The sequence below is a fragment of the Monopterus albus genome, unplaced genomic scaffold (assembly GCF_001952655.1).
Source record: "Monopterus albus unplaced genomic scaffold, M_albus_1.0 scaffold63.1, whole genome shotgun sequence".
Classification (NCBI taxonomy): Eukaryota; Metazoa; Chordata; class Actinopteri; order Synbranchiformes; family Synbranchidae; genus Monopterus; species Monopterus albus.
In genome coordinates, this window is record NW_018127943.1 from 1,340,470 (window position 1) to 1,358,292 (window position 17,823).

The window sequence follows — 17,823 nt, forward strand, 5'->3', positions numbered from 1 at the left end:
CCCTTCTGGCTAAAAAGTCACTCAAAGCTTGTCACTTTCCAGGACCTGCTTGAAGAGAGGATATCTCTGGAAGTGCAGCTGGAGCAGCTCAGACCTTTCTCTCATCTTTAACCAACACGAGGAGGAAAACTCTGCTGTTCATCCAAAGCAAGGCGGCGTGATTCCCCCCGCCATCCCTCCCTCCCTCTCTGCGTCCATCCATCATCCTGGCTTTCCCTGGAGGCTCCGAGCAGCCGCGGGGCGCTCTGTTAAAGCTCTCACGCTCAATCACACACTTGTCAATCAAAAAGCGGAAGGACATGAGAGCACAGTCTCACCAAGATGAGGAGGTGACAAGAGCGTGGGGGGGGATTTTACAAACAGGCACTTTTCAGTTTTCTCTAAAGAGAGGCAAAGGCGAGCGCGACAGCGGACAGAGAAATGGTTAGGAGTGGCGGGCGAGACACTCCAACTGCAGTGTCTGGTTACTTTACTCCCCAGCTGACTGAAGAAAGACAGAAGTGTGTGTGTTTATGTGGGCTCCTGTTTAGTGGCTTATTAGCTAGCACCAATATGTTCATTCTGTCTTGGAGTATAGACTATGCTGCACCAAAGGTGATTTAAAAAATGATCAATTTAAAGAAACTGTTTTCTTTCTAAGAGTTAGATGGGGCGATGTAAATCACACACCCAGTTGGTAAGTACGGACATCGGCATATAGCCTAGCTTAGCATAAACACTGGAAGCAGTATGTTTTCAGAACTGGACAACAGTTATGCCTTCATATCACACAAATAACCTTCAGAATAGATCACAGAAGCAGGCTGAAGCACAGTTTAGGGGCTTTGAAACAATAGAAAGCTGATGGCATGAATCTACATCTGCCAGTAAGTAAGGAATGTAAAATTGACATTTTTTTTGACTGGAGTTTGGTGTGGTCGGGCTCAGTGTGCAACATATTGGGCTAGTGACGTACAGGACTCTTGTCTGTATTGTTTGTGTGATGCCGTTAATCGCTAACTCAACCTGTGACATGAATTCAGCCCACCTCCCACCTTGTGCTGCCGCTTGGAGTGTGTCTGTGTGCGTGTGTGTGTGTGTGTGAGACATGATGAATGAATTCTTTGTCTTTTTGCTTCATGTTACAGTGATTGGAGGCTTGATGTGACTGAATAGTTTAATTTTATTGCTAAATGACTGAACTATCACTCTGTTCTCTCACATCTACTTGGGCTGTGTTTTGAAGATGCAACCTTTTTTTTTTGCCTCCCTTCAGGTTTTGCTTTGTTTCATTTCAAATATTGCTTTGGCTCAACATTTCAGCTTTCTTTTTAAATCCCTTATTCTTGAGTGCTGTGGTTATTTTCATTCTAACTTCACCTGTGTGGCAAAGCAGTTAGTTGTAATAGACAGTTCACTTGAAGGCTTTGAAGACTTTTTCTTTTTCCAGCTGTTTGACTGCAGGAAGTGGCATTTATGAAGAATTGTGTTGCTAATCAGGGAGAAGTTTTCCTGTGATTTCCTGTTAGCAAGCACATGCACAGATCCAAACTGATGGTGGGGATAAAGTGGGTGGTTTAAAAACCCAGCTGTTTTCCGATCAGGCAGTCTGCACTATGCAAGTATGGGCGATACATTTACACAGATCAACTGTACTTTAGCTGTTTATACTATGATAGTAGCAACCGTGTGAGAAGTATACTCTGGTTTTTGTATCGTAGATCTTCCAGAACACCATCTACTGTATGTTTGCGATTCAAGTTTCGGTACTGACGAGCAGCCCGCTTCTCCAGCTCCAGAGGGAAGTAAACTCCAGATCAGTGTTTTGTCTGAGCAGTTTCACCAGAAATCTGACAGATGAAGCTTTAGAGAAAAACGGAGAGAGACCAGTCAACAGGAAGGGGGACCTGAATGGCCCAGGTGCACTTTGAACTCCCCCCTCCCTCCTTCCTTTCTGCTGTAGTTTTATTTGTTAGGTCCCTCCATGACCTTTGCTTTCTTTTATGCATGTTGTTCTCATCTTTCACATGTATTTAAAAAGATGCTTTAAGGAGGAAAAAAAAAATAATGAACCACTAGTTTCATTTCCTCAGTTCAGCCTGGAAACTTTAAGGTTTTGTGCCAGTACTCTGTCCTGTTTAGTTAGAATCTCATTTAAGTGTTCGTCCCTGGAGCTTTCTGTGTGTTGGTGAAGAACCGAACTGCTGACAAAGCCTTACTCCCCTCAGCTGGCCTTCAGGTTTCCATGGTGGCTGACTGGACTGTCTCCCTTGTTGTATCAAGGCTCACCTTCTTTATTTCTGCTGTTTAGGACAATGATGTACTTGTTGTGTGTGTGTGCGTGTGTGTGTTGTGTTGGTACCAGGCCTGGAACTAATACCATTTAAAACCCTATCACACCTCCATGTGGGATTGATTTATGTTTGCTAGCACAATAGCTCCCTTCTCATCCCTGAACCCAAAAGGCAATCCACGCAGGCAGACATTAAAGTCTTTGATGGGATTTTAAATGCTATTTGCTCCCAGATCTGTGGTGTATATTGTATATGATACACACCTTTGGACTCGTATGTAAATTTGCATTAATTGCTGACTAACAGCGAAAGAATATTCTATTTAATTCCTTCTCTCTTGGCTGTGGGATCCTAGATGTTTAACTGCATGGATGTACTGTATCTCTGCAGAGTCAACTAGCAGCTGTGTGATTTTTACACAAAAATAAAAATGGCACAATATTTTAAACAATGCTCTTTACACACCTCTTTATTTGAGAAACTGGTCTGGTATGGGTGAAGCCTAAAAGAAATTGTCCTAAGCAAAATGTGAAGACGGGCTCATCATTCATCCATTAACTTTCATTTTGTCTTAATTCTTTTAGTCTTCACTACATACGAGTCGGGACAGATGTGCATGTAAACTATAACTAGGTGCATGACCACGAGGTGGTAATTCTAGTGTTTAATGCTGATTTGCTGCAGGGGTTGTCATTTCACTTCATATACACAGTACATACTGACCTAGAGTTTACTGGCAACTTGATATTTCTAGAATCACTGGCATTTGCAGTTTGTTAGGTAGCCTACTGTGCATCTAGTTAAACCTAACCACCTAATCCAGCAGGCCTGGAATAAATCATGAAGGTTGTAATGATCAGACTCTGTTCAAACCGTTTCACATCTTCAGGATCATTTTGTGCTGCTGTTGAACTGTACTGCAGTATACCGAGAGGTGGTTTGGACAAAATAATAGAAACAGCTGTCAGTATAATGAGATACAATTGAGCAGCAACAGCCTCCAAAACAATCATACACCTCTGAAACGGTTCAAACAAAAACTGAACATAGTCATCCTAATGAAGGAAGGGTTTGTTACGGGACCGTTGGATCACGGTCAGTTTCTTGGAATTTGGTGCAGAATTTTGGTTTGCATGTATTTATACAGAGTTAAGTAAAGACAGGTTCGTAATAATGGCAGAGACAGTTGTTTTGAGCAGGTTTGATTTAATCTGCATGTTGCTTCATTGCTAGGCTGTTTTACAGAGGAGCTTAAAGAAATCCTGAACATTATCAACTTCTATTGTTACTTTCTCTCTTCAATCAGTGATTTTAACTCCAGCAACTCAACCACTTCAACCAACTGGGATTAGATCTGTAGAAGTGTCGATCAGGTTGTTAAAATCACTGAAACAGCCTGAATAAACTTGCTCTGACTTCGGTTTTCTCAGCTTTTTGCTACAAATCCACTTTTTTTTTCTTTCTTTCTTTTTCTGCAGAAAATATCAGTTTAATCTACATGATGGACTGAATGAAATAAACAAAATCATTTCAGATTTAAGTGCTTTGGCCCATTTTTGCAAAGCCCAGCTCAGGTCTTATGCTGGAAGTACTACAGCCACAAGTCAGGCCAGTTGTCTACGAAAGGAATTCTCTTACAGCAGGACAAGGAGCTCTAACAATCTAGATCTCTGAGGTTAAACTGTGCCATTTGCAAAAGCAGGACTTTGAGAGGATCGACAAAAGAATCAGTGGGTGACTTCAGGGTTTTCTTCCAGGTGTGTTTTGATGAATCCAGAGCATTATCTCATCGGCAGACAATGCATCCACGCGACACTTTATTTGACCACTCTAGAAAAAAACAAACAAAACAAAACGGTGAGATCAGAGATGGCTAGTAATGCTTTTGCCCTCTCTTCCTAAAATGTTCATTCAATATGATCCGACTGCTGTTTCCCCATAGATTACATTCTCAAAATCCTGTTGGGCTCTGATGTTAAAGGATCCTGACAACTTGAAAATGTAAATCACATAAAGCAAAAGTAGCATTCTTACCACTGAAATTTAATCCACATTATAGAAAATACTAGGTCAAGAAAGCAAGTAGTGGCAGTAAAAGGATATGAAAGAGCAGATTTTTTTTTTTTTTAAATCAGGGAACAACCTAATATTTCCAGTTTGGTGTAAGAAATGAGGAAAAGGAAGTAAAAGTAAAAAGCCTTTTCTACAAAGTAACTACAACTGTCAGATAAATGTAATGTAGTGGAGTCAAAAGGGGTTTTTCCACTACAGGAACCTACCAACACATGTCACGCCGATTAACGGGTTCTACGTTTGTTTCCACCTTGGTGCGCCCGCTTTGGGACGTACTGAGAGCTAAACTTCAGCACCGCTCAGGAAGTAGTACTAAAACCAGGTACCAGGAACGTGAGTGGGTGCGTGTGCAGAGGAGTCACCGGTGATTGGTTAAATGCCTGTCTCTTTCACACCTCAAGCATCAGCATTACAACCGCCCTGTGTAAACACACAGCTGACTGTGACCGACAGAGAAAATACATTATGACCATTTTCTTTGCCGGACACAGCGAACTCCTGGTGTTTTGTCAGCTAGCTGGGACTCCAAACATCAACTTGTCATGCCAATGCTTTCAATTTGTAAAAATTAAATATACTAACACAATATAATGTGTTAATTTGTGAATGCTGGAGGTGGTGGTAGATGGATTTAGTTACTTCCAGAAGAGCCAGGCTAGTTTCATCACCGTCTACACTCTGTATGCACAGCTAATCAATCTTCCCGTGTGGCTATTCTGCCTACCGTCACCCTGTTTGACACTCACACGCTGGTTTCCTTGTAGCGGTCCAGTGCCTCCTGGGCCACCACCTCAGAGAACTTGGGGTCAGTCCAGGGGATGTCACCTGGCACGGTGAAGTTCATGGGAGGAGAGTCGAAGAGCTGCACAGACACCGTTGTTTCTTCAGGCTTCTTCTCCTCAGGATCCCTGCAGATCACCTACAGCACAGAGAGGAACGGTTCGAGTTTAGCTGTAGCCTGCTGAAACAATCAGTCTACTACCAGCTAAAAAAGCCAGCTTTTTGTCTAGTCGGTTGTTTAATTCACATTTGAACTAAAATGCCCAGATGTGCTGCTGTTCGTTGTCTTATGCGACACATTTTACATCTTTGGTGTGTTAGGACTTTTTATAGGCCAAATTATTAATCCATTAATTGAAATCTGGATTTTGGCCTGAATTTGCACCTGTATTACAGGATGCTTTGTATTTACTCTTTTTCTATATGTGCTGTATGTTTCCAGCTCGTCACCTGCCCAGACAGAAGAAGAGAGACTACAGTGAATTCAACAGAGCAGGTCTACACACCGTCTGAACGCGGAAGATGTCGTCCTTGTTGGTGTTGTTGGCCAGAGATGACACCCAGCCGAACTGCCTGTTGAACAGGTCCAGGATAGAGGAGGTGTTGAACATCTGCTCCTCAAACCTCCTCAGGAGGGCGTTGTACTGCTGGGTGAAGTGCTCGGCCAGGGCCAGGGCCTCCTCCAGGTCCTCCTTCAGCGGGCCCTCCAGAGGTTTCTTCCCAGAGCAGTCTGGGAAGGAAACAGCAGACGAACAACATTGTCATGGAGCTTGAGAAAAATTAGGAAATCACTTTACTGTTACGCTGAGCTTCAGTTAATGAGAAGAAAACAGTTTGCATGATTTTTGTTTTGAAGCCTCTCACTGTGGTGAAGATGGACTTGTGTACCATTTTCCAGAACATCTCAGAGGTTACTGAATGAATGGACACAGACGGGTCTCACTGCACATACTTCACCTTTAGAACAGTTAGTATTTATAGCATTTTAATGGTTTTTTTTTTTTATTCCTTTACTTTTTTGCTGCCTCTGTTTTTAACTTTCTGATTTTTATTTTCAAAGTCCAGATCAATTATCATCTCTACTGTTAAACCTTTCTTGTATTCAGGTTTACAATTTGGCAAAAAAGATCAAATAAAAACCATTTCACCAGAGGGTTATCTTACCAATATGTTGGATCTCTTTGCATTTTTGACACTCTTCGCGGAACCTGAGGCAGCCGGCCGAGTTGCGGCGAATCTCTCTGCAAGTCATCCTGCCGTTGCCGAAAGGTCTGGTGATCACCACATCCTCGTTCACGCTGCCATCTGCAACCAGGCAAATACACACAGTTTGGAAAATGTTTTTTCCAATTCACAACTTAGCTTGTTAACATTAGAATAAAAATGGTGTTTGTGCAGTTTTGCCAGTGTTTAAAAGGTAAAATGAACATAGGTTAGTGCAAGCACTTATCCATCACATTATACTGGATTTTAAAATCAATTCTGCTACAAACCTAAAAGCATAAAGGGTATCTGTAGTTGTCAATTAAGTTTAGCATGTCAGAAACTGCACCTTCATTAGGAAGAGTGTCGGTGTCCATGTCCATCATGGAGCCCATGGATCCGAAGAAGTTCCTGCCCATTCCCGTCATTGGGGAGAACAAACTCTGGAAGTTGTGGAAAGGATCGTGGAACAGAGAGCGAATGCTTCTGCTGGGGCGAGCGTACGGCCCCAGGAAACGGGGAAGAAAGAAGACTGGGGGGTTGTAGTGCACATGGCTAGCCACCTGAGAGACAAAGAACACAGGGACAGGGCTGCTGTACTTCTGTGGGGACAGTTTTTACAGATCTATTATTAAAGAACATCTCATGTCCTCCCCTTTTCAAACTCAAAATTATCGTAAATGATTCACTCTGCACTTTGCTGCTTCAGTTTCACAAACATTTCCTCTGTGCTTAATAACACATGCTATGTAAGGACTGGCTGTAAATGTTTTCTCTATCAATTATCAGACTTACTACCTGGAAAAATAAATGATTTAATGTGACAGACTTTCAGTATCAGTTTTCTCCTTAGTTAAGCAGAGATCACACTACAAAAAGTGTATTTCCCTTGAGAAGGTTGCTGTCAGAGTTTGTGCTCACGATGGCTTTAAATTCGGCTGTGACTTGGCCGAGAAACGTGTCAGGCTGCATATTAAACCAATATTAACCTGAGGTCTTTCATGAGTTGCATCGTGTGCAGGTGGTTACACAGGAGGGGACAGACTTATGGAATCAGGGTTGTTAGGTGGTGGAGTTCAGGGTCTGAAGCCAGTGAACCTCATCAGGTCCAGTAATATAACCATAATTTAAATATGCTGTAACCTCATCTTTGTCCTTTTTTAAAAATCTATGACCTGCAGATAAACCGTACCTTCATACTGTCTGAAAATATGCTGTCCACACCGTCGGCCATCTCTGTGTATCTGTCCTCCAGGTTCTTGAACTCCTTGTTCTGTCGTCGTCCCTCCTGCTCCAGGACGTCTATCTTCTCCCCATTGATCCAGATGGAGAAGGGAGATGTTCTGTTCAGCACCTCCTCCAGCTGCAGATAAAGGACAAAGATACCTTTTCAGGTCACTGAAGAACAGAGAGGACTGATTTTTTTTCTGATAAGTAATGATAAATCCAAAGATCCTACTCCTGACTGTGCATACTTGTGTTGAAATAAAGGGGAATGCAAAGAAAGAAGTAGCAGCGTGGCTTCTCAAGGCAATGTGTGATCAATTAATCTGCACCATATCCATTATAAAAGATGGCACTGACCAGCTAGTATCTGGATTATAATCAAAGACCCCATATATATTGTCCAGTGAGTACGTGTGTGTCTGTGAGTGTCTGACCTGGCGTCCCACCAGCCCAGAACCACTGCTGCAGGTCTTGGAGTAGTATTTCACACAGGTGTTCTTCAGACAGGGCTTACACTCCTCCCACAGAGCCTTCATGGTCTCATTGCAAACCTCCTCCTCCTGCTCCAGCTGGGCCTCCATCTCCTGAGCTGTACGCATCGCTTCCTACATGGAAAAGCACACACAGAAACTTACACAGGAAGGCTGTTTGTTATTTTGGTGCCATCACTGGTGTGATGCTACTGGTGTGAAGATCTCCATCATTATAGTGTAAGACAGTTGTTAATGTCCTGTGAAACTGCACCACTTAAATGATAACTGGTCCTGCTTATCGTGATGTTGGCCGTTTGGTTTTCTTGGTCTATGTTATCAGAGCAGATCAGGAAATTCTGCAATATACGGAAACACTGTCTGATAAATTCTACCACGTATATCTGTACCTCCTTCTGCTTCTTGGTCTTCTCCAGGGCATCCAGGAACGTCTGGTGGTCCTCTGAAGATTTCTGCATCACACTCTTCATCTCCTTCACACCATTAATGGCATTCTCAATCTGTTTATCCAGGTACTTCTCTCCCTGAAGGGAGATCTCTGTAAAGTATGTTAATATATTAATATTAATATGTATATATTTCAAGCATCTTCATCAGCGTAACAACTGGATAATAATATAACGTAAGACCACTGCTCTTAGCGCTCACTTTAGACTGTCACTTTGCAAATGTTTTAGTAATTTCAGGGTCAGTAGGTTTTTATAGGGCCATTCATCCAAATTAGAAAGAAAAATCCTTTCTTAATTATTTCTTGTTATGTGTTGCCACTGAGATATTGTAACTTTAGATGCATTTGCCCAGGGTTTCAGATTATTTGTCTATGAGAAGAACTGAAATGGTATCAGCAATAACAAATAGATTTAAACATCCCAAGAGCAAAGTGAAGTCTGTGGATTACTCTTGGTAATCCACAGACTTCACTTTGAACTGTTTTTAATGGAAACTGAAATAAAACAATTTTAATAAAAATGAAAAATACACAAAAACACACACACACATTATTATTATTATTATTTTTTTTTTGTAATTTGGGTGAAGAGAGTCTAACTTTCTGTAATGAAGTTGAAACTTACCGTTAAGTTCTTCTTTTGATGGAGGGAGGATACAGTTGGCTGAGGCCAGAAGAAGAGCCACCACAGCCAGAGACTTTGTCCCCTTCTTCTTCATCATCATCATCATCATTAACATCCTCTCTGACTCTTACAGGGCAGCAGGCAATGATGAGAAAAACCTGTACAATAAATAAATCAGACATGATCATCCAGGCACAGGCTGAACTGCCTGTGTTTAAAAAAAAAACTGTTGTAATGTCTCTATAGCTCCAGTAGAGGGCGACATAAGCTGTAAAGAAACCAAACGCAGACATACGCAGCAGAAAATGAGCACCGCTCCTCAGCAGTTTTCCATATTTACAGAGCATGGCATAAAAATAACTGCACCAGTCAATACTAATAAATAATGCAAAGTCATCCATGTCATCAACAAGGGCACTGTCCCCAGACTGACTTCAGATCAGTCTTTTCTGTGATGCTGACTGACTGTGCCTTTCAAAAGTGTTATATAAAAGAGAACAGCAGGCCCTTTCTGTTTGCCCGTTTTGTTCTCTGACATGTGCTTGGTCAGCTGCCTGTAATTTCAACAATGACAGATTCTACAGAGACGGACTTTGGCTCCTGGTTGTTGTTCCTCCTCCTCCATCTCTCTCTCACACACACAAGATGCAGACAGAAAGAGAAAGTCAACAGATGGACTGGCCCTCTTGTGTCTCTGGGCGCCTTTTGCCAGGCAGTATAAATGTTTCAGTGTGATTCTAATCTCTGCACCCACACATGATCGTCCTAGTATACAGCTAACTGCACCCGTCTATCTGCCAAGGTCATGACATTATGAAGGTTCATTAGTAACTTTGATCACAGCCATTTAGTGAAAAGTCCCAGCCCCCAGTCCACATACTGGAAGTTTTCAGCCACATCTTGTGGCCTTCATCAGAGTTTTCTCTCATCACATCACATATTTAGGTCATGTAATACCCACACTAAGGTCCAGACAGTTTGGAAAAACAAGACAACATTTTGATTAAAAGTAAATTAATGACATATTTTAACATGCATAAGAAAGTTAGTGGTTCAAATCCCTTTGCCATGCATTGAAGGGAAAAGGGGGAAACTGAATGAGTGTTTAACATTCACATGGTTACACAATGACCCAAAGCTAGAGTACACTAAGAGTTGGAACCCGGCAGAACTAAAAGAAACATTGCATCATTTTGCACTTGGTCTAATCCAAATAAGACCTTTCTGCATGAAGAGTAAGTTGTCGTTTGCCTTCTGATCAGTGCACATTTTAAACAAAGTGTATCAGAAACAAAATGCATCTTATGTAACTATTTCAGACAAGAGAAAGCATTTCACCTCCTGCAGTGATTTTTGTGCACAGTCACCTGCTCCACCACCATCTCCTGTTGTTATGGAAACAAACAAAGTGCAGCGTGCACAAACATGTTGTTTGTTCATCAGTTTCCCTATAAACCAGTATATTCACATACAAAATTCTATGTTCCATTTTCTCCTAAAAAAAAAAAACTCATCTTATTCTCCTGTTTGCTGTATCATCCTGTTTATACCCAGCATCTGCTCGTCCAAGCTCTGATGAAATGATCAGACCTAATGCCATGTTTTTATACAGCCACTACACCACTGAATCAAATTCAACCAGGTGTATCTGGCAAAGCATCACTAGAATTTAAAATTGAGTTTCAGCAATGAGTTTTCTGACCTTTGGGATAAAGCTTATAGCACCTACTCGCCGGGCCAGTGCATGCTGAAGAGTTTTGCCACACTGAGATCGATGCACAATGCACAGATGATAACGCATAACCTTTCTGCATCTCTGTATATCATTTTAATCTGCTTTGAAAAACATCAAAAAATATCACCAACTGTTACAAAACCAGCAAGACTGGATGCCCGCCTGGGACTTAAAAAGGCTTTCTCCTCTTGATACGAGCTCATGGGGCCATGAATTTAACACTTACAGTACAGCAAACAGCCGCTCACAGCCACTTACACAACAAGGTCATTATTCAACTGGACAGAAACCTCCAGCTTAATCACAGCATGCTGGGAAGTGGAAGGTTTGTAAACAGGGGCCGACCACTTCCAAACAGACCAGTTTTAATGAGAAAAACACAGTGAATAAGCTTTGATGTGTGGAGAGAGAAAAGAATGAAAAGCTGAGGAGAGAGCAAACGACAAAGTGAAATGCAAACAAATAAAAATGAAGAGAGAGAAACAAGACACAATTTACAATGCAGAGGTTGAGCTACATTATTTGCTGAGTAGCAGCTGCAGGGATCTTGTTTACACAAGTGAAAGAATGCAAAGCGAGCGACAGTCGTGCGCTCCAGATGTTTTCCTGAAAGGCCTTCCAGAAACTTCAGTTTCCAATTCATGAAGTGAAACGCTGCCATCTCCTAAGTGTAGCATAGCAGACAGCGGTTCTGTTTTTTTACCTGGTAAGCATCAAACTTGTATTTTATCTAAAGATCATATCTAAAGCTTTTTGTTGTTTGCTATGACAAGAACTTGCAGTACAGAAACGCTAAACTAGGTTTAAGAAACGGTGCCACCATCGTACTGTCAGGTTTATAGGTGCACTAAAACGTGAAGCTCAGTATGTATCTCAGTTACAATATCAAAAACAAATCGAACAGATCTGTATTAAAATGGTTTCTTTATATGTTTAAAATATTATTAGCATATTTCCATAATTTAAATGTATCATCAGATGTTTTTAAAGTTCCAAATATCAACATCTATTGACCATGCTGTAAAGATTAATAATAATAATAATAATGTAGGCCTATGTGTATTTATATTACACATACTGCCCATATATTAAATATATAATACTATACACTTTAATACAGCTAGAGCTGACCAACAATGATTTTGCTAATTAATCATTAACCTAATTAACCAGAATTCCTGGCTTCAGCTGCTGTTTTACGACGCTTTATTATCGGCACAGTATTGTAATGTTTATATTATATGTATCTTTAACTATAATTTCTTGTTTTACTCATCTCTCTTAGAAGAATTTGCAGAAATGACGAAGAAGAAGGAAGAAGGAACAGTTAAGAAATCTGGAACATCCTGGCTTCATTTCCAACAAATGGGTCACTGGAACATGTGGCCTCATTTCAGTCTCATTTGAAGGGTTTGGGGATTTTTGCATTGCCATATGCTTATCCTCAATTTGGGTCAAAACAGAAAATGCACTAAAATCTAGTTTGGACATTCTGATACTTCAGTCCTGCCATGAAGCCATTCTACACGGTTTATAAATTCAGGGTGCAGCCGAACCTGAGTGATTATTAAGGTATTATACGTAAACTGTTTTCCTCTCCTTCGCTCAGCACTGTCAACAGTTCGTCATCAAATTGCATGTTTATGTTCATGAAGTAATTTACGTGCAGTAAGAGCTGCTGCTGGTTGTGACCAGCCACAATGTCATGATGTCATGATGCCCTAATCCAGTTGTTTTGGTTCAGAGATGGAGGTCACACCCATGAGTACGCAGTATAAACAGCAGCCACCTAGTCAGCCATACAGTCAGCATAAAAATGGCAAGGTCCAAAATAAACAAATAAAGTCAAATCACAATTGACATGTTTACAAAATGACAGTTCATAAAATAAAGGTGAAACCTGGTGTGTTTCAGTATTCTTTTCTTTTTAGAATGAGACTTATAAGCAAAGAAAACAGCATACAAACAGACAATTTTCCTCAAAGCATCTCTGTATAAAATAAAAGCCTCTCTGACTCACCGCTGTTTGTTTCCTCAGACTCCAGATGGTCTGAAGCTGCTCCAGCCTCTCTTCTGCTCCTATTTATATCAGCGGATAACGGGCACGGTGCAGACGTGATTCACTGACCAAGCACGCTGCCCACTGCAGCTACTGTCAAACTCCTGCAAAACAACTGACAATTTCCTGTAGTCTCCTTCAAAATAATTCGCTATCATAAACGTTTCTTTTTCATGTCTGTGCAAAAACTGCTACATAAATGTCATGGTGTTTTCTCACGCGTTGTATTTAAAATCTCAAATAGCAATAAAAGCTTGTAAAAATAGAGCTGCACACACACACACTGTTGGTTGATGTTCTCCTCTGGTCAGGGAGCTACAACCAACTGTGATTTGTTGTTGCACATACTCATCTGACTGTCACTGTGTGAGTTCTGTGTGCATTAAGTCCTCCACCATAGATTCAACATGTTGAATCAAACCAGTCCTTGAGCTTTTATTTTGAAATCAGAAAGCCTTTTCCAGTTGATGTGGTGTTTTTACTCTTGACATTCCTGAACCTGAGGACTTTTCCAGAAGTTATGTCATTTATTGGCAGCAGCAGAGACACAAACATTCGATTCATCCTAACGTGACTCAACATTTAAGAGCTTTCAAGTTTCTTTGTCAGCATATCATCAAACCAGATTATACACTTTCACCAAAACTGTGTGTTTTATAATAAGGATCTAGGCATGAGAGGATTACTTTTATTATCTGTTAATCAGATTATTTTTGTGATTAATTCAATCTGTAGATTGGAAAACAGATAAGAACCCATTCACAGTATCCTGGAGCCCGGGGTGGGTTCATCAGTGTACTATTAAGACCAAGAGAAGCAGCAAATGTTCACATTTCTAAAATTGGAACTTTGGAAGTTTTTCTATTACTGCATTTGCTAAACTGACATCATGTAATTTGATCAGAATTGCAACAGATGTTTTTCACTGCAGACATTTTTGCCTTGTTACAAAATAAAAGGCACAGCTGTAACTAACAGCGTTAACGGTGGTTTGTTTCAATTGACGTGTCCCAGTTAACAGAATAGCATAAGACTTGATACAAAATGAAAGGGACAGCTGTAACTAACGTGTCCCAGTTAACAGAATAGCATAACACACTGACCCTGGACCTGGGACATCTAAATTCACTGCAGCTATCTTGAATGTTTTTAATTACACCTGTGCTTTTCCTGCTATTGCATACTAAAATCATCTGCTGTGCAAAAGTCCTTTGCATATTGCAGAACAGTAACAGCAGGGTGTGGGAGTTACTGAAAAAACCCCACACTGTCATCTGAAGTTAATTGTCACAAACAGATCTATATAACCTATAGTAGCCTGAGACAGCTATGGTAACTTAAAGCTGGGTCCAAACAGCTCAGAGGTCCGGGACATTTAAAGCATTTGTTTTGATTGAAAAAGCAGCTTGTACTAATGTGTCACTTTCCATAACAGTGAGGCAGCTTTTGGGAATTTATAACAACAATGGGAGGCACGGCAGAGGAGTTCAAACATGAGCACATGACAGGGCTGTGTGGAGGGTCAACAGAACTGACTCATGTCTTGTTAGTAATACTGACATGTCTTGAAACAAACATTAATGCATGAGTTCCAACAAATAACATTTGAGGGCTGTGTCATCTCATAGGATGGATGTTCCAGTAAACCACAGATTCTTTAGTCCTGTGTCAGCCACAGGCAGCTCTCTGCAGAGCTGCATGGTCACCACCCTGATGAAGTTTTCAGTGCATGCTGAAGCTCGGAGCTGAGGCTGTCAGAGCTCCTGCTTCAGGCCGCTGAAGGGCAGCTGCTTCAGCAGAGACCAGGGCAGCTACTGGCGGCTAGTGGATGGCAGCACATCCTCTAAGCCGCTATTTATTTATATATTTATTTCTCCTCTCTTTTTTTGTTTCAGCTGATGGGTTTGGGGGGGAATCCTGGACAGGTGCTCTGCCCAGCGCTTTTCTGAGCAACAGACCCACCAACCCTGCTCTGTGGGCATGGATCACAGACAATAAAGAATAAAATAATAAATACACACTGAAACTTGTTGATGACTTGTTAGGGAGTTGGCCATCTTCTCCATCAGTGTAAAAGCCAAATGTGACACTAGGGGGCAGCAGCTCCATTCTTAGAAACTCTCCTCCCTCCAGGTCTAAGAACATGTGATTAGGATATTCTGTCTATGTTTAATGCTGACTCTATTCCACTAAAGACAGGCTCACCAGTGAGGGTCAACTGGAAATGATGAATGAATCAAGAACACTGTTGCTATGGTTACATTAGAATTATTTTCCTTAGAACCTTTTTGATCTCAAAGAATTCACTCCAGCATTTTATGGATCATAATTAAAAGACCTAAACAAAACTAGACCACTACTGTGTGGTTGGTATTTTTCAGATCCATATTTTATGCATTTAGTTTGTTCTATGAGAGTTTAGCCACATCTTCATTTATTGTTTTTGTGTGGTGGTAGACCAACATAAGAAGTCCGTCTGAGCCCGTTTACACTGACCAAAACATCTCTGTACAGATAATGACTACATCCATTACAGCCCATCAGCTGTGACACCACATCCCCCATTAAACAGCAGTTTGGCTGTTGACATGACGGCACATTCACTCTCAAACCGCTACATGGAAATGTGACAGTATTTAAATCGCAGTGATTATGTGGTGAGGAGCAGATATTCTCTGGCATTCATGTCCGTGTCTATGCCGGTGCCATCGTTCTTCCTTTTTCGCTGTCTCTATTTCTGGAGACTTGTTTGCTTCCAGATGGAGCTAATAAAACCAAGATGGACACCATTGCTCAAAAGATTCTCAAAATACTTTTTAGAGTTTTATGGTGTTTATCCTCAATGAAAAATCCCAGAAGACATGCTGCTCATGACATAAAATAGCAAGAAAAACATTTGTGAACCCTGCATTTATGTATAAATTTGTCTGTAGATATGCTCAGACCTTCATCCAAGTTACAATTATGAACAAACACAATCTATGTTAATACTACATAGTTAATGAAACTAGATTAAACCTACACTCACATAAAAAAAAGAGATCTCAGATGACTGATGATTTGCAAAAAGCTGGAAAGGGGTGCAATGTAATCTCAAAGATTCCATATGTTTCAGTGTGGATTATCAGTCCACACTTAGACAAACTGTCTAGAAAAGGAGAGGATTTAGTCCTGAGACTACTCTCTGTGAGATTTTCACATCTCACAAGTCAGCATGTGGAACCAGAACTTGCTGGCCTCAAGCTACGTTCAGTTTGTGCCTCTCAGTGCTGACAGTCCACCAGCAGCACGGCCACCGTGACTAAGCTAATTATCTGTTGCGTGACCTGCTGCAAGCTGTTTTACAGCCCTTCTTCAACCAACATTTCAAAGAACAAATGCAAAGAAAGAGCTGTGACGGTGCTGCTCTGCTGGCTTCTAACACAAAACACAGTTATATGACTTAACTGGTCCTGTTAGTGGTAATGAATGGCCCACGGCTGACAGGCTGCAGCTTGAGTTCAAACATTCTGATGATTCTGGTATCAGTTTAAGGGAAACTGTCTTTCTGTGTCAGTGTGTGTGGATGAGTGGTTATGAGTGTGCATGAACCAAGGTGATTCAGAAATGTAATGTTGTAATCAAAGGCTGGAGGCTTTATGAGCAAATCCCAGCTGGGTGACGTTAAGTTAAATTACTTAATGTAACCCTAATTTTACAAACCATAGCATCTAAGACTCTACTAAAGGAGAGCAAATGTACAGTATAAGTAATCCTTAAAAGGGGAATTCTACCTCTGGCAGCACTGAACTGTCCTGATAATGACTGTGTCCTTCAGAAAATTGTGTTTAAAGTGTTTAAATAAAAGGTATTTGATCAGTTGACCACTTCCTGCCACTATATAAAAATGAAGCCAAAATATTGTAATGAATTAATTTTGTGATGCTTTTTGGAACCAGATTCTGCACAGTAGAGATCAGAGGTGGCGCCACAGCATCAAGCCATCAATCAAAGTTGTCAGTCAGCTGAAATACCAGCTGCTTCATATAATCAAATAACTTATTAAAAACAAGCATCAGAAAAATGACCACTTACACACAAATCAGCGTAAAATGACAGATTACCTTTACTGCTACCAGCCACCGACTTGTAGTGGCTGCACGTCCTGGGCGCTGCCCGGTCATCCATCTTTATTTTCAGCCTATGGTTAAAATCAAAAGAAAGTTATGAGAATATTTAAAATGAGCATGATAAAAAAAAACAAACGAATGACCCAGAGCAAATAAAGCTACACGTATGTCAGTTGTCAACAACACCCAATGAAGATTTCAAGCATCATTTTGCTTTATAATGTACTGACATCTTAAATACTGAAGTAACATTACAAGAACAGGCTTAAGGATGTGGAAACATTACATATATATTAGCAAACTCATGCATCTAATCCTATTTTTCACCAGCTGGAAGCTGCAGTACACTAACTACAGTACATTAAAATGCCATAGTGAGTGCCAGAGAACTAAACAAGGAGCTGAAAACATCCAGTGCCAAACAAGCTCTGGAGCTGCCTCGTCAGCTCGATGGCCGGATGTGTGCGTTGTGAGGGTTACACCTGGTGTTAGTCTGAGACGCCAGTAGTCGATGTTAGCGGGAGCAAACAGAGAAGACTGCAAACTGGTGCCAGACACGGATTACAGCTTTGACTTGTGTGTGTGTGTTCACAAACACTATTTTACTGTCTCACAGGCCGAGGCTACAGATATTCAAGGTGCTCACTCCACGAAGTTCAAACATTTGTTAGCAATTAGCCGTGGGCACAAAACTGACTTTAAACAGAACACATGGACCCTCCCTCCCTCTCACTCCCCCTCCTGTTTGTCTTTTTTCATCCTGTCCCTCTTCCAGTCCCTCCCTCATTTTCCAATTTCTT

The 17,823-nt window shown here is 41.0% G+C and overlaps 2 protein-coding genes and 1 long non-coding RNA gene across 4 annotated transcripts in view; 1 reads left to right on the forward strand and 2 right to left on the reverse strand.

The window, feature by feature from the left end:
• reps1 (RALBP1 associated Eps domain containing 1) overlaps positions 1–2,290 on the forward strand; it is a 20,221-nt gene extending 17,931 nt beyond the window's left edge. For both annotated transcript variants that reach the window (XM_020603975.1, XM_020603974.1), the window contains one exon: positions 43–2,290. In XM_020603975.1, coding sequence (XP_020459631.1) covers positions 43–111 — 69 coding nt within the window. In that variant the 3' untranslated portion in view covers positions 112–2,290. The remainder of the gene's footprint in view (positions 1–42) is intronic.
• Positions 2,291–3,462: 1,172 nt separating this feature from the next.
• clu (clusterin) lies at positions 3,463–12,998 on the reverse strand. The gene is made up of 10 exons (XM_020603977.1): positions 12,876–12,998; positions 9,121–9,278; positions 8,437–8,585; positions 7,991–8,161; positions 7,522–7,692; positions 6,679–6,892; positions 6,291–6,431; positions 5,633–5,856; positions 5,093–5,265; positions 3,463–4,103 (listed from the first exon to the last, which is right to left on the reverse strand). Exons 2-10 carry the CDS (start codon positions 9,233–9,235, stop codon positions 4,091–4,093), a joined length of 1,371 nt encoding a protein of 456 aa, XP_020459633.1. The 5' UTR covers positions 9,236–9,278; positions 12,876–12,998; the 3' UTR covers positions 3,463–4,090.
• A 948-nt stretch (positions 12,999–13,946) lies between these two features.
• The window catches only part of LOC109962337 (uncharacterized), a 29,411-nt gene continuing 25,534 nt past the window's right edge, over positions 13,947–17,823 (reverse strand). Inside the window, exon 4 of the long non-coding RNA XR_002275241.1 lies at positions 13,947–17,094. This is a non-coding gene — a long non-coding RNA (uncharacterized LOC109962337). The remainder of the gene's footprint in view (positions 17,095–17,823) is intronic.

What these genes read in the sequence shown, in the direction of transcription:
- clu (XM_020603977.1), bottom strand. Translation starts at nt 9,235, where the DNA reads ATGTTAATGATGATGATGATGATGAAGAAGAAGGGGACAAAGTCTCTG. An exon ending in AGACCAAGAAGCAGAAGGAG is followed by an intron (nt 8,162 to 8,436) that starts GTACAGATATAC and finishes TTTTCCATGTAG; the next exon opens with GAAGCGATGCGTACAGCTCA. An exon ending in CAAAGAGATCCAACATATTG is followed by an intron (nt 5,857 to 6,290) that starts GTAAGATAACCC and finishes TTTCCTTCCCAG; the next exon opens with ACTGCTCTGGGAAGAAACCT.